This window comes from Ovis canadensis, chromosome 16 (genome assembly GCF_042477335.2).
Source record: "Ovis canadensis isolate MfBH-ARS-UI-01 breed Bighorn chromosome 16, ARS-UI_OviCan_v2, whole genome shotgun sequence".
Taxonomy (NCBI): domain Eukaryota; kingdom Metazoa; phylum Chordata; class Mammalia; order Artiodactyla; family Bovidae; genus Ovis; species Ovis canadensis.
Window position 1 is genome coordinate 28,062,968 of NC_091260.1, and position 14,894 is coordinate 28,077,861.

Below are 14,894 nucleotides of genomic sequence, written 5' to 3' on the forward strand. Positions count from 1 at the left end.
CGGTGCTCAGCTTTCTTCACAGTCCAACTCTTTACATCCGTACATGACCACTGGAAAAACCATGGTCTTGACTAGACGGACATTTGTTGGCAAAGTAATATCTCTGCTTTTCAATATGCTGTCTAGGTTGGTCATAACTTTCCTTCCTAGGAGTAAGCATCTTTTAATTTCATGGTTGCAATCACCATCTGCAGTGATTTTGGAGCCCCCCAAAATAAAGTCTGACAATGTTTCCACTGTTTCCCCATCTATTTCCCATGAAGAAATGGGACCAGATTTCATGATCTTCGTTTTCTGAGTGTTGAGCTTTAAGCCAACTTTTTCACTCTCCTCTTTCACTTTCATCAAGAGGCTTTTTAGTTCCTTTTCACTTTCTGCCATAAGGGTGGTGTCATCTGCATATCTAAGGTTATTGATATTTCTCCCGGCAATCTTGATTCCAGCTTGTGCTTCTTTCAGTCCAGTGTTTCTCATGATGTCCTCTGCATATAAGATAAATAAGCAGGGTGACAATATACAGCCTTGACATACTCCTTTTCCTATTTGGAACCAGTCTGTTCCATGTCCAGTTCTAACTGTTGCTTCCTGACCTGCATACAGATTTCTCAAGAGGCAGGTCAGGTGGTCTGGTATTCCATCTCTTTCAGAATACACACACACACACACACACACACACACATATTATATATATATATATTATATATACATTATATATATTATATACACATTATATATATATATATATGAAGTGAGTGAGTGAAGTCGCTCAGTCATGTCCGACTCTTTGCGACCCCATGGACTGTAGCCTACGAGGCTCCTCCCTCCATGGGATTCTCCAGGCAAGAGTACTGGAGTGGGTTGCCATTTCCTTCTCCAGGGGATCTTCCCGACCCAGGGATTGAACCTGGGTCTCCAGCATTCCAGGCAGATGCTTTAACCTCTGAGCCACCAGGAAAGCCCATATATATATATATATATATATATATATTCCCTGTGTTTATCTTTTTTATTGCCCATTAAGAGATGTTTGTGTATAAAAAGATGAACACAGGGACTTAAATTCCTAGCTCAAGCTCTGTATCAATGACTGGATGTGACTTGAGAATGCTCCTCCAGCCTATGACTCCTTTTGAAAAGTGTAGTCTATTTACGCAAGGTTTGTAGTCGGTAAGTCGTGTCCAACTCTTTGCAACCCCATGGACTGCAGCATGCCAGCCTTCCCTGTCCTTCACTATCTCTTGGAGTTTGCTAAAATTCATGTCCATGGAGTCAGAGATGCTATCTCACCATCTCATCCTCTGCTGCTCTCTTCTCCTGTTGCCTTCAGTCTTGCCCAGCATCAGGTAAGGATATATGTATATATATTCTCTCTCTCTTTTTTCTTTTTTGGATTTAGCTGTACATACAGAGCTATGGCTCACAGGGTAAAGCGTCTGCCTGCAATGCTGGAGCCCTGGGTTTGATCTCTGGGTGGAGAAGATCCCCTGGAGAAGGAAATGGCAACCCACTCCAGTACTCTTGCCTGGGAAATAACATGGACAGAGGAGCCTGGTAGGCTACAGTCCGTGAGGCTGCAAACAGCTGGACACAACTGAGTGACTTCACTTCATAAACTGATATGTATCACTGACCTAATAAATATATTTTGGGAATTAACTTTATTAAAATCTCTGAGAAATCTGTACCTGTAATAAAATTTATTTTACTTTTGATGTTGTTCAGTCACTCAGTCGTGTTCGACTCTTTGCGACCCCATGGACTGCAGCACACCAAGCTCCCCTGTCCATCACCAACTCCCGGAGTTTGCTCCAACTCATGCCCATCGAGTCAGTGATGCCATCCAGCCATCTCATCCTCTGTCATCCCCTTCTCCTTCAGCCTTCAATCTTTCCCAGCATCAGGGACTTTTCTAATGAGTCAGGCCTTTTCTAATGAGTTGGGCCTTTTCTAATGAGTTGGCATCAGGTGGCCAAAGTAATGGAGCTTCAGCTTCAGCATCAGGCCTTCCAAGCCTTCCAGTGAATATTCAGGACTGATTTCCTTTAAGATTGACTGGTTTGATCTCCGTGAAGTCCAAGGGACTCTCAAGAGTCTTCTTCAACACTACAGTTAAAAAGCATCAATTCTTTGATGCTTAACCTTCTTTATGGTCCAACTCTAACACCCATACAGCAGAAGATCCATTACTTTGACTATATGGACCTCTGTCGGCAAAGTAATGTCTCTGCTTTTTAATATGTTGTCCAGGTTTGTCATAGCTCTTCTTCCACAGAGCAACTGTCTTTTAATTTCACGTCTGCAGTCACCATCTACAGTGATTTTGAAGCCCAAGAAAATTAAGTCTGTCACTGTTTCCATTGTTCCCACATCTATTTGCCATGAAGTGATGGGACTGGATACCATGATCTTAGTTTTTTGACTGATACTTCATGTATAATTACAATCAATTTTCAAGTAAATTAGAAATGAATGAAAGCCATATTTGCTAGAGCTTATAAGCCAGGAGTTGCTTGGGAAATGGCTACAATTTATTTCAAAGTTCTTAAAATATTGCTTCCCACATGTGTTTTGTTAATTTCTTCTGACATATATTTTAAGAAGGCAATATTTTGCCTTAACAATATCATCTTTACTTTGGTAGAAATCAGTGATTATAAATACCCATTTTTATTTTTGTAAGATAATACTGAAGTTTGCCAACAATGCAGTTTCACCAAGATACAGTTTAGTCACTAGACTGCAAGCATTATATATACATACATATAGTTAACTATAGTATATGAGTGATGATGGATCTGTTTCTAAAATGTATTTAGTCTTCTGATTTCTGAATTTGATGGTAACTGATTTACACTATTTTCTTTCACAGATATAATTGAAAATACAGTAAGCAATGTTAGAATAAAATTTTATATCACTCTTCCATATTTTCTTAGAATATCACATACTGTCAGTTAAATGTTTTTATTCAAATATAGTCAGCAATTGGGACAAAATTGGACTTTCCATAGACTGATCAATCTCAATTTGTTTGAATGGTGGTAGTATTTTTAGTGCCATGAGAGGGTCACTTATCTTATGTTAAAATATGCCTACTGCCTTACCAAGTATATGGTGTCATAGTGTAGAAATGTTGAATCAGTAGTTCATAATAAAAACTCTGGTTCTAGGTTACACAAAGACCACCTAAATGATAGAAATAAACAAGCTTACTTCTCTGTGCTTTACTTTTTTCACTTTTAATACTGGACTACCTACCTGAATTCTCTTTTGTACTGGGATAATTCAGATCTCCTTTTTAAAAAATATTAATGTGGCAAAAATAATTCCAAGGAATACTGTAATAATAATAATAAGGCAAGTTTTTGTTCTTTAAACCCTTAAGCCTATTTCCAACAATTCTTATTCCAGACATAAAATTAGTTAATAACAATGAAAAAATTTAAAAGCCACTCTTTATTGTACATTTACAATATATTTGACAACCTCCAAGTTAAAAGAATCACTAAATTAATTACAGCTTAGACATGCATTGCTCTGAAAGTCAGTAACTTTTTAATTTCTTCAGGTGAGTAATCCTGCAATTGGAAAAGTGTTAATATAATTTTCTAAGTCTTTGTTGGTGTGAATTAGTTTTATTTTTCCTTTTTATTTTGTTTGTGTTTTCTATTCTATTCTTGTAACAGTTTAAAATGTTGCACTAATGATATTATTAGGTCTGTTAAAAACAAAGTATAGTCAGCTGTGTTGGTAACAGAAAGGACACTAAGGACATAAATAGAGATCACTGGAAAGCAAAGCTGAATATACCCTGCTAGATTAGTTCCCAGAGAAGATGGTTTATCTTTAATGTATATAACTTACCTGAGAATAGGTGATGATTACTAAATAGTTTATAATTAAAGATAATAACTACTCATATTATCATTTCATTTTGTATTTTTAGTATTTTTAAGTGGAGGGAAAAACCTCAGTCTTTACAATATGTGTAAAAGTGACATTGTAAAATTAGAACCACAAATGCCAAATCAAGGAGAACTGTAAAATTAATAGTGCATTGTTGCTAAGTGCTAATAGATTAGATCTTAAATCAAGTTTAGTTTGTTACATGAAACATTCATAAATAAATCCATTCTCATATTTTCTATAAACACCAACAATTTATATAATACATTATAAAAACTTCAAAGCACATTTAAAAAATGTTTAAGTATTGTTATCTACATCATTTGTAATTGTGCAACAGTATTAAGGTATGAAAATTCCTAAAATGGAAAGAAAAAATAGCAAAGAAAGCAGAAAACAATGAATCCAATGACCCAGTTCACTGAATAAATATAGATGATCACCATATCCATGTCAAACCACCATCCACGGCTATCATCCTCAAAGTGCAGATAATCCATCCTGTGTGCACCATGTGGAAACTGCCTTCTTGTAACTGGAGCTGCACGTCTGTGGAAACCTAGAAGATATATGAACACACAAGTTAAAGCCCATTAAATTCAGATAAGTGCTCAGAAAGGAAGCTGCATTATGAACATGAGTATCACGACCAGAGCATTATCTTGATTTCACTGAGTGGCATATATCGTATTCCATACAGTTTTTCTTTTTAATGATAAGCAACTATCAGAAGTCTTTTTCAGTTAAAACTTTGAAGGGGGACAGTAAAATTAGCAAAAAGCATGGAATATGGAGTCAAGAGACTATTCTTTTTTAAAAACCAAAGTATAGTTGATCTCCAATATTAGTTTCAAGTATATAGCATATGATTTAACATTTTTATAGATTATACTCCATTTAAAGTTATAATAAAATATTGGCTATATTTCCTGCACTATACCATATATAGCTTATTTTAATACATAGTGGTTCATACTTCTTAATCTCCTACCTCCTCCTGTCTTCCTTCCTTGCCTATCCCCACTGATAACAACTAGTCTGTTCTCTGTATAAGTGTGTTTCTGTTGAAATATTTACTCATTTTAGTGTTTAGATTCCATATGTAAGTGATAACATACAGTATTTGTATTTTTCTGACTTATTTCATTAAGCATAGTATCCTCCAGGTCTATCCATATTGTTGAAAGTGTCAAAACTTCATTCTTTTTTCAATGGCTGAGGAATATTGCATTGTGTGTGTATGTATATCCCATCTTTATCTGTTCATCTGTTGATGGACACTTACATAGGCTATTGTAAATAATGCTGCTATGAACACTGGGGTACATCAGTTCAGTTCAGTTGCTCAGTCATGTCCAGCTCTTTGCGACCCCATGGAGTGCAGCGGGCCAGGCCTCCCTGTCCATCACCAACTCCTGGAGTTTACCCAAACTCCTCTGCATTGAGTCAGTGATGCCATCCAACCATCTCATCCTCTGTCGTCCCCTTCTCTTCTGGCCTTCAGTCTTTCCCAGCATCAGGGTCTTTTCCAGTGAGTCAGCTCTTCACATCAGGTGGCCAAAGAATTGGAGTTTCAGCCTCAACATCAGTCCTTCCAATGAACACTCAGGACTGATCTCCTTTAGGATGGACTGGTTGGATTTCCCTGCAGTCCAAGGGACTCTCAAGAGACTTCTCCAACACCACAGTTCAAAAGCATCAATTCTTTGGTGCTCAGCTTTATTTATAGTCCAACTCTCACATCCATACATGACTCCTGGAAAAACCATACATAGCTTTGACTAGACGGATCTTTGTTGGCAAAGTAATGTCTCTGCTTTTTAATATGCTGTCTAGGTTGGTCATAGCTTTTCTTCCAAGGAGCAAGCATCTTTTAATATCACGGCTCCAGTCACCATCTGCAGTGATTCTGGAGCTCCCAAAAATAAAGTCTGACACTGTTTCCACTGTTTCCCCATCTATTTCCCATGAAGTGATGGGACCGGATGCCATGATCTTCGTTTTCGGAGTGTTGAGCTTTAAGCCAACTTTTTCACTCTCCTCTTTCACTTTCATCAAGAGGCTCTTTAGTTCTTCTTTGCTTTCTGCCATAAGGGTGCTGTCATCTGCATATCTTAGGTTATTGATATTTCTCCTGGCAATCTTGATTCTAGCTTGTGTTTCTTCCAGCCCAGCATTTCTCATGATGTACTCTGCATATAAGTTAAATCAGCACAGTGACAATATACAGCTTTGACATACTCCTTTTCCTATTTGGAACCAGTCTGTTGTTCCATGTCCAGTTCTAACTGTTGCTTCCTGACCTGCATACAGATTTCTCAAGGGGCAGGTCAGGTGTTCTGGTATTCCCATTTCTTTCAGAATTTTTCACAGTTTGTTTTGATCCACACAGTCAAAGGCTTTGGCATAGTCAATAAAGCAGAAGTAGATGTTTTTCTGGAACTCTCTTGCTTTTGAAGATGATCCAGTGGATGTTGGCAATTTGATCTCTGGTTCCTCTGCGTTTTCTAAAACCAGCTGGAAGTTCACAGTTCATGTATTGTTGAAGCCTGGCTTGGAGAATCTTGAGCATTTCTTTAGTAGCGTGTGAGATGAGTGCAATTGTGTGGTAGTTTGAACATTCTGGTTTTTTTTTTTTAAATTTTTATTTTGTATTGGGGTATAGCTGATTAACAATGTTGTGATAGTTTCAGGCAAACAGTGAAGGGACTCAGCCATACATATACATGTATCATTTCTCTCTCAAAACCCCCTCCATCCAGGCTGGCACATAATATTGAGCAGACTTCCATGTACTATACAGTAGGTCCTTGTTGGTTATCCATTTTATTTTATTTATTTTTATTTTTACTTTATTTTGCTTTACAATACTATATTGGTTTTGCCATACATTGACATGAGTCAGCCACGGGTGTACATGAGTTCCCAATCCTGAACCCCCCTCCCACCTCCCTGACATTGCTTTTCTTAGGGATTGGAATGAAAACTGACCTTTTCCAGTCCTGTTCCCACAGGTGAGTTTTCCAAATTTGCTGGCATATTGAGTGCACCACTTTCACAGCATCATCTTTTAGGATTTGAAAGAGGTCAACTGGAGTTCCATCACCTCCACTATCTTTGTTCATAGTGATGCTTCCTAAGGCCCACTTGACTTCACATTCCATGATGTCTGGCTCTAGGTGAGTGATCACACCATCATGATTATCTGGGTTGTAAAGATCTTTTTTTGTACAGTTCTTCTGTGTATTCTTGCCACCTCTTAATATCTTCTGCTTCTGTTAGGTCCATCCCATTTCTGTCCTTTATTGTGCCCATCGTTGCATGAAATGTTCCCTTGGTATCTCTAATTTTCTTGAAGAGATCTCTAGTCTTTCCCATTATATTGTTTTCCTCTTTTTCTTTGCATTGATCACTGAGGAAGGCTTTCTTATCTCTCCTTGCTATTCTTTGGAACTCTGCATTCAGATAGGTATATTTTTCCTTTTCTCCTTTGCTTTTGGCTTCTCTTCTTTTCACAGATATTTGTAAGGCCTCCTCAGATAGCCATTTTGCCTTTCTTTTCCTTGGGGATGGTCTCAATCCCTATCTCGTGAATATATCTTTTCAAATTACTATTTTTGTTTACTTCAGTAATATATCCAAGAATGGAACTGGAGGACCAGTTGGTAGTTCTATTTTTAGTTTATTGGGGAAACTTCATACTGATTTACTTTGTGGCTGTACCAATTTACATTCCTACAAACAATGTACTAGGGTATCCTTTTCTCCAAATTCTCATCAATGTTATTTGTGGTCTTTATGATGGTAGCCATTCTACAGGTGTGAGATGATACCTCATTTGCATTTCTTTGATGATTAGTGATGTTGAGCATCTTTTCCTATTGGTCGTCTGTATGTCTTCTCTGGAGAAATGTCTGTTCAGGTCTTGTGTATTTTTTAATTTATTTTTTTGATAATGAGTTGTATGAGCTCTTTATATATTTTGGATATAGACTCCTTATTGGTCATATCACTGGCAGAAATTTTAAGAGACTAATTTTGTTCTGTCATTTACTTGGGGCAAGTTATTTGATCTCTTTGATTTCAGATTTCTCATCTATATCATCTGATTTTTTAATTAAAATTTTGTGAGGTTCATTTTTTTGATATTGTGTTGCATGAGCTGTTTATAAGATTTAGAGATTAATTCCTTATCGGCTGCATTGTTTGCAACATTTCCTCCCATTCTATGGGTTGTCTTTTCATTTTGTTTATGATTTCTTTTGCTATGAAAACTTTTCAGTTTAAATAGGTCCCATTTGTTTACTTTTGTTTTCATTTTTATTACTCTAGGAGAAGATTGAAAAAGATATTGTGGTGATTTATGTTAAAGAGTGTTCTGCCTATATTTTCCTCTAAGAATTTATAGTATCTGGTCTTACATTTAGGCTGTTAATTCATTTTGAGTTTATTTTTGTGTATGGTGCGAAAGAATGTTCTAATTTCATTTTTTCTATGTAGCTGTCCAGTTTTCATGGAATCATTTGTTAAAGGAGACTATCTTTTCTCCATTGTATAGTCTTGCTTTCTTTGTCATAGATTAATTGACCATAGGTACTACATGGCTCTCTACCCTGTTCCATTGATCTTTATGGCTGGTCTTGTGTCAGCACCATACTGCTTTAATGACTGTAGCTTTGCAGTGTAATTTAAAGTCAAGGAACCTAATCCTCCAACTCTGTCTTTCATTCTCAAGATTGTTTTGGCTCTTTGGAGTCTTTTGTGTCTCCATATAACATTTTAAGAAAAATCCATGAAAAAATGGGCAAAAGACCTAAATAGATGTTTCTCCAAAGAAGACTTACAGTTGACCAAGAGGCATATGAAAAGATGCTCAATGTCAGCAATTATTAGATAAATTCAAATAAAAACTAAAGTGAGATATCACCTCATACCAGTTTGAATGGCCATCATCAAAAAGGCTACAAATAAAAAATGCGGGCAGTGTGGAGAAAAAGGATCCTTTTTTTACATTGTTGGGGCTTCTGTAGTGGCTCAGAAAGTAAAGAATCTGCCTGCAATGCAAGAGACCTGGGATCAATCCCTAGATCGGGAAGATCCCCTGGAGAAGGGAATGGCTACCACTCCAGTATTCTTACCTGGAGAATTCCACGGACAGAGGAGCCTGGTAGGTTATAGTCCATTCGGTTGTAAAGAGTTGGATACAACTGAGCGACTAACACACAAGTCTACATTGTTGGTGGGAATGTAAATTGGAACACCCCCTATGGAGAACAGTATGGAGGTTCCTTAAGGAACTAAAAACAGAGCTACCATATGATCCAGCAATCCCACTCTGGGGCATGTATCTGAAGAAAAACATGGTTCAAAAAGATACATGCACCGCAATGTTCAATGCAGTGCTGTCTACAATAGCCAAGATATGGAAGCAACCTAAATGTCCATTGCTCAGAGGTTAAAGTGTCTGCCTAGAATGTGGGAGACCCGGGTTCGATCCCTGGGTTGGGAAGATCCCCTGGAGAAGGAAATGGCAACCCACTCCAGTACTCTTGCTTGGAGAATCCCATGGATGGAGGAGCCTGGTGGCCTACAGTCCATGGGGTTGCAAAGAGTTGGACATGACTGAGCGACTTCACTCTCACAGATGAATAGATACAGAAGATGTGTTATATATACACAATAGACTATTACTCAGCCATCAAAAACAATGAAACAATGCCATTTGCAGCAACATAGATCAGTTCAGTTCAGGTGCTCAGTCATGTCTGACTCTGTGAACCCATGGACTTCAGTACGGCAGGCTTCCTCGTCCATCACCAACTCCTGGAGCTTGTTCAAACTCATGTCCATTGAGTTGGTGATGCCATCCAACCATCTAATTCTCTGTCATCCCCATCTCTTCCTGCTTTCAATCTTTCCCAGCATCATGGTCCTTTCCAATGAGGCAACTGTTCACATCAGGTGGCCAGAGTATTGGAGCTTCAACTTCAGCATCAGTCCTTCCAATGAATATTCAGGACTGATTTCCTTTAGGATTGACTGGTTTGATCTCCTTATAGTCCAAGGACTCTCAAGAGTCTTCTCAAACACCACAGTTCAAAAGCATCAATTGTTCAGTGCTCAGATTTCTCTATGATCTAATTCTCACATCCATACATGACTACTGGAAAAACCATAGCTTTGACTCTATAGATCTTTGTCGGTAAAGTAATGTCTCCGCTTTTTAATACGTTGTCTAGGTTTGTTGTAGCTTTTCTTCCAAGGAGCAAACATCTTTTAATATCATGGCTGCAGTCACCATCCGTGGTAGTCTGGTACTCCTGTCTCTCAGAAGTTTTCACAGTTTGCTGTGATCCACAGAGTCAAAGGCTTTTGTGCACTCAATGAAGCAGAAATAGATTTTTAAAAAATTCTTTCTCTATGATCCAATGAATGTTGGCAATTTTATATCTGGTTCCTCTGTCTTCTAAACCCGGCTTGTGTATCTGGAAGTTCTCAGTTCACCTACTGCTGAAGTCTACCTTGAAGGATTTTGAGCATAACCTTACTAGCATACAAAATAAGGGCAACTGTACGGTAGTCTGTATGTTCTTTGGCACTGCCCTTCTTTGGGATTGGAATGAAAACTGACCTCTTCTAGTCCTTTGGTCACTGCTCAGTTTTCCAATTTTTCTGACATGGTGAGTGCAGCACTTAAGAGCATCATCTTTTAGGATTTTAAATAGCTCAGCTGGAATTCCATCACCTCCACTAGCCATGTTTATATTAATGCTTCCTATTTACATGCTAATTACTTGCCTACTGACAACCTGGGTTTGGCTGACAAATAGTGAACTTTATTTTTTAGAGACCAAAAAAGTTAGGTCTTTTTAGACATTAAAGGCTTTTAAAAGATGAATAATTTGATATGCCAAAGCCTTTGACTGTGTGGATCACAATAAACTGTGGGAAATTCTGAAAGAGATGGGAATACTAGACCACCTGACCTGCCACTTGAGAAATCTGTATGCAGGTCAGGAAGCAACAGTTAGAATTGGACATGGAACAACAGACTGGTTCCAAATAGGAAAAGGAGTATGTTAAGGCTGTATATCGTCACTGTGCTTTTTTAACGTCTATTCAGAGTACATCATGAGAAACGCTGGGCTGGATGAAGCACAAGCTGGAATCAAGATTGCCAGGAGAAATATCAATAACCTCAGATATGCAGATGTTGCTGCTGCTAAGTCACTTCAGTCGTGTCTGACTCTATGCGATCCCATAGACGGCAGCCCACCAGGCTCCCCTGTCCCTAGGATTCTCCAGTCAAGAACATTGGAGTGGGTTGCCATGTCCTCCAATGCATGAAAGTAAAAAGTGAAAGTGAAGTCGCTCAGTCGTGTCTGACTTTAACGACTCCACTGAGTGCAGCCTACCAGGCTCCTCCGTCCATGGGATTTTCCAGGCAAGAGTACTGTAGTGGGATGCCATTGCCTTCTCTGGATATGCAGATGACAGCACCCTTATGGCAGAAAGTGAAGAACTAAAGAGCCTCTTGATGAAGGTGAAAGTGGAGAGTGAAAAAGTTGGCTTAAAGCTCAACATTCAGAAAACTAAAATCATGGCATCTGGTCCCATCACGTCATGGCAAATAGATGGGGAAACAGTGGAAACAGTGGCTGATTTATTTTTCTGGGCTCCAAAATCACTGCAGATGGTGACTGCAGCCATGAAATACAGACGCTTACTCCTTGGAATGAAAGTTATGACCAACCTAGACAGCATGTTAAAAAGCACAGACATTACTTTGCCAACAAAGGTCTGTCTTGTCAGGTTATGGTTTTTCCAGTAATCAGGTATGGATGTGAGAGTTGGACTATAAAGAAAGCTGAGTGCCAAAGAATTATTGCTTTTGAACTGTGGTGTTGGAGAAGACTCTTGAGAGTCCCTTGGACTGCAAGGAGATCCAACCAGTCCATCCTAAAGGAGATCAGTCATGAGTGTTCATTGGAAGGACTGATGTTGAAGCTTAAACTTCAATACTTTGGCCACCTGATGCGAAGAACTGACTCATTGGAAAAGACCCTGATGCTGGGAAAGACTGACGGCAGTAGGAGAAGGGGACAACAGAGGATGAGATGGTTGAATGACATCACCAACTCAATGGACATGGGTTTGGGTAAACTCTGAGAGTTGGTGATGGACAGGGAGGCCTGGCGTGCTGTGGTCCATGGGGTTGCAAGGGCGTCGGACATGACTGAGCGACTGAACTGAACTGAATATGATTATTAATATTAGCCTTTGCTTTGTACTTATCTACTGGCTGCTAACTTTACCTGTGCTTATTAGTTTCAGTGGGTGGGGACAATACAATAAACTGAGCAGAAAAGATACATTCTGGCATATGCTAGTAACTCTGGTGATAAAGTTTCTGTAAGGCTCAAGCTTGAAGTAGATTCTGATTCATTCTTTTTAATAACTCATTTAATAAAAACAAAAGTAATGTTGAATATTCTGCTCCATATCAGGTTTCTTATTCTCATAGAAAGGTTGCATCAACCTGAGTTATCATTATGGTTACTTAAAGTCAAGCTATCATTATGGTTACTTAAAGTCACGTTTCTTTGATCAAGAACAATCTTAAATTATTGTTCACATATGTTTTATACTGTATAACAGAAACTGTATATAATTTAAGGTACAAAGTAGGATGATTTGATATATAATATTTAGTGAGATGATTATTATAGTCAAGCTAACTAACATATCCATCTCCTTTTTTGTTGTTTTTAGAGTACCTTCTATCTACTTTCTTAGCAAATATCTACTATCTCTGCTGAAATATATGGTTCATATATATTTTCTCCCCAAACCATGGACTATGTTTCATTTTGCTTGTTTCCTCTGCCATGCAGAAGAAGCTTTTTAGTTTGATATAGTCCTGCTTGTTTATTTTTGCTGTTGTTGCCTGACCTTTTGTGGTCTTAATAAAAAATAATGACTGGAAAGGCCCATGTCAAGGAGCTTATCCTACATGGTTTCTTATAGAGTTTTATGGGTGTAGATCTTACATTTAACTCTTTAATATATTTTTGAATGGATTTTTGTGTATGGTGTAACACATGGGTTCAGTTTCACTCTTTTGTGTGTGGCAATCCAGTTTTCCCAATACTATTTATTGAAAAGAGTATCCTTCCTTTCCCCATTGTGAATATATTCCTGACTCCCTTACTAAAAATTAGTTGATTATGTATATCAGGATTTACTTCTGAGGTTTCCACTGTGTTCCACTGGTCTATGAGTCTATTTTTATACCAATGCCATACTGTTCTGATTAGTATAGCTTTGTAATATAACTTGAAATCATCAAGTGATACCTTCTACTCTGTTCTTTCTCAAGGTTCTTTTATTTGGGATCTTTTGCCAATAAAGCTTGTGCTGGTGATGGAATTCCAGCAGAGCTATTTAAAATCCTAAAAGATGATGCTATTAAAGTGCTGCACTCAATTTGTCAGCAAATTTGGAAAACCCAGCAGTGGGTATAGGACTGGAAAAGGTCAGTCCTCATTCCAATTCCCAAGAAGGGCAATACTAAAGAAGGTTCAAACCATCAGACAATTGCATTCATCTCTCATGCTAGGAAGGTTATGCTCAAAATCCTCCAAACTAGGCTTCAGCCTTACATGAACTGAAAACTCCAGATGTTTAGGCAGATGGGTTTAGAAAAGGCAGAGGAACTAGAGATCAAATTGCCAACATTCTCTGGATCATAGAGAAAGCAAGGGAATTTCAGGAAAACATCTAACTCTGTTTCATTGACTATACTAAAGCCTTTGACTGTGTGGATCATAACAAACTGTAGAAGCAACAGTTAGAACCCTGTATGGAACAACTGACTGGTTCAGGATAGAGAAAGGAGTATGATAAGGCTGTTTTTTATCACTCTGTTTATTTAACTTATACACAGAACATATCATGCAAAATGCCAGGCTGGATGAGTTACAACCTGGAATCAAGATTGACAGGACAAATATTAACAACCTCAGATACTCAGATGATACCACCCTAACAACAGAAAGTGAAGAGAAACTAAAGAGGCCTCTTGATGAGGGTGAAGGAGGAAAGTGAAAAAGCTGGCTTAAAAGTCGATATTAAAAAAACTAAGATCTTGGGATCTGGTCCCATCACCTCATGGCAAACAGAAGGGAAGCAGTGACAGATTTCTTCTTCTTGGGCTCTAAAATCACCGCAGATGGTGACTGTAGCCATGAAATTAGAAGACAATTGCTTCCTGGCGGAAAGCTATGACAAACCTAGACAACGTGTTAAAAAGCAAAGAGATTACTTTGCTGACAAAGGTCCGAATAGTCAAGGCTATAGTCTTTCCAGTTGTCATGTATGGATGTGAGAGCTGGACATTAAAGAAGTCAGGATGCCAAAAAATTGATGCTTTCAATCTGTGGTGCTGGTGAAGACTCTTGAGAGTCCCTTGGAAAGCAAGATCAAACCAGTCAATCTCAAAGGAAATCAACCCTGAGTACTCTTTGGAAGGATTGATGCTGAAGTTGGAGCTCCAGTACTTTGGCCACCTGATGCGAACAGCTGACTTACTGAAAAAGACCCTGATGCTGGGATAAACTGAAGATAAAAGGAGAAGAGGGTGACAGAGGATGAGATGGCATCACTGATTCAATGAACATGAACTTGGGCAAACTCCAAGAGATGGGAGGGACAGGGAAGCCTGGTGTGCTGCAGCCCATAGCGTTGCGAAGTATTGAATACAGCTTGGTTACTGAACAACAATGTGAGTCTATACCAATTTTACAACTGTTTTTTTTTTTCTGTTTCTTTGAAAAATGCCATTGGTATTTTGATAGGGATTGTATTGAGTCTGTGTTTTGCTTAGAGTAGTACAGACATCTTAACAATAATTTTTAAATTTCATTTTTTATTGATGTATAGTTGCCAGTTATATAGTAATATGTTATAGGTATACAATAAAGTGATTT

At 38.2% G+C, this 14,894-nt stretch overlaps 1 protein-coding gene and 1 non-coding gene across 3 annotated transcripts in view; both read right to left on the reverse strand.

Annotated features, from left to right (window-relative positions):
* Positions 1-882: 882 nt before the first annotated feature.
* TRNAS-GGA (transfer RNA serine (anticodon GGA)) lies at positions 883-955 on the reverse strand. The gene has a single exon. It is a non-coding gene; the product is annotated as a tRNA-Ser (tRNA).
* A 2,271-nt stretch (positions 956-3,226) lies between these two features.
* RNF180 (ring finger protein 180) overlaps positions 3,227-14,894 on the reverse strand; it is a 304,519-nt gene continuing 292,851 nt past the window's right edge. For both annotated transcript variants that reach the window (XM_069556325.1, XM_069556324.1), the window contains one exon: positions 3,227-4,465. In XM_069556325.1, coding sequence (XP_069412426.1) covers positions 4,266-4,465 — 200 coding nt within the window. In that variant the 3' untranslated portion in view covers positions 3,227-4,265. The remainder of the gene's footprint in view (positions 4,466-14,894) is intronic.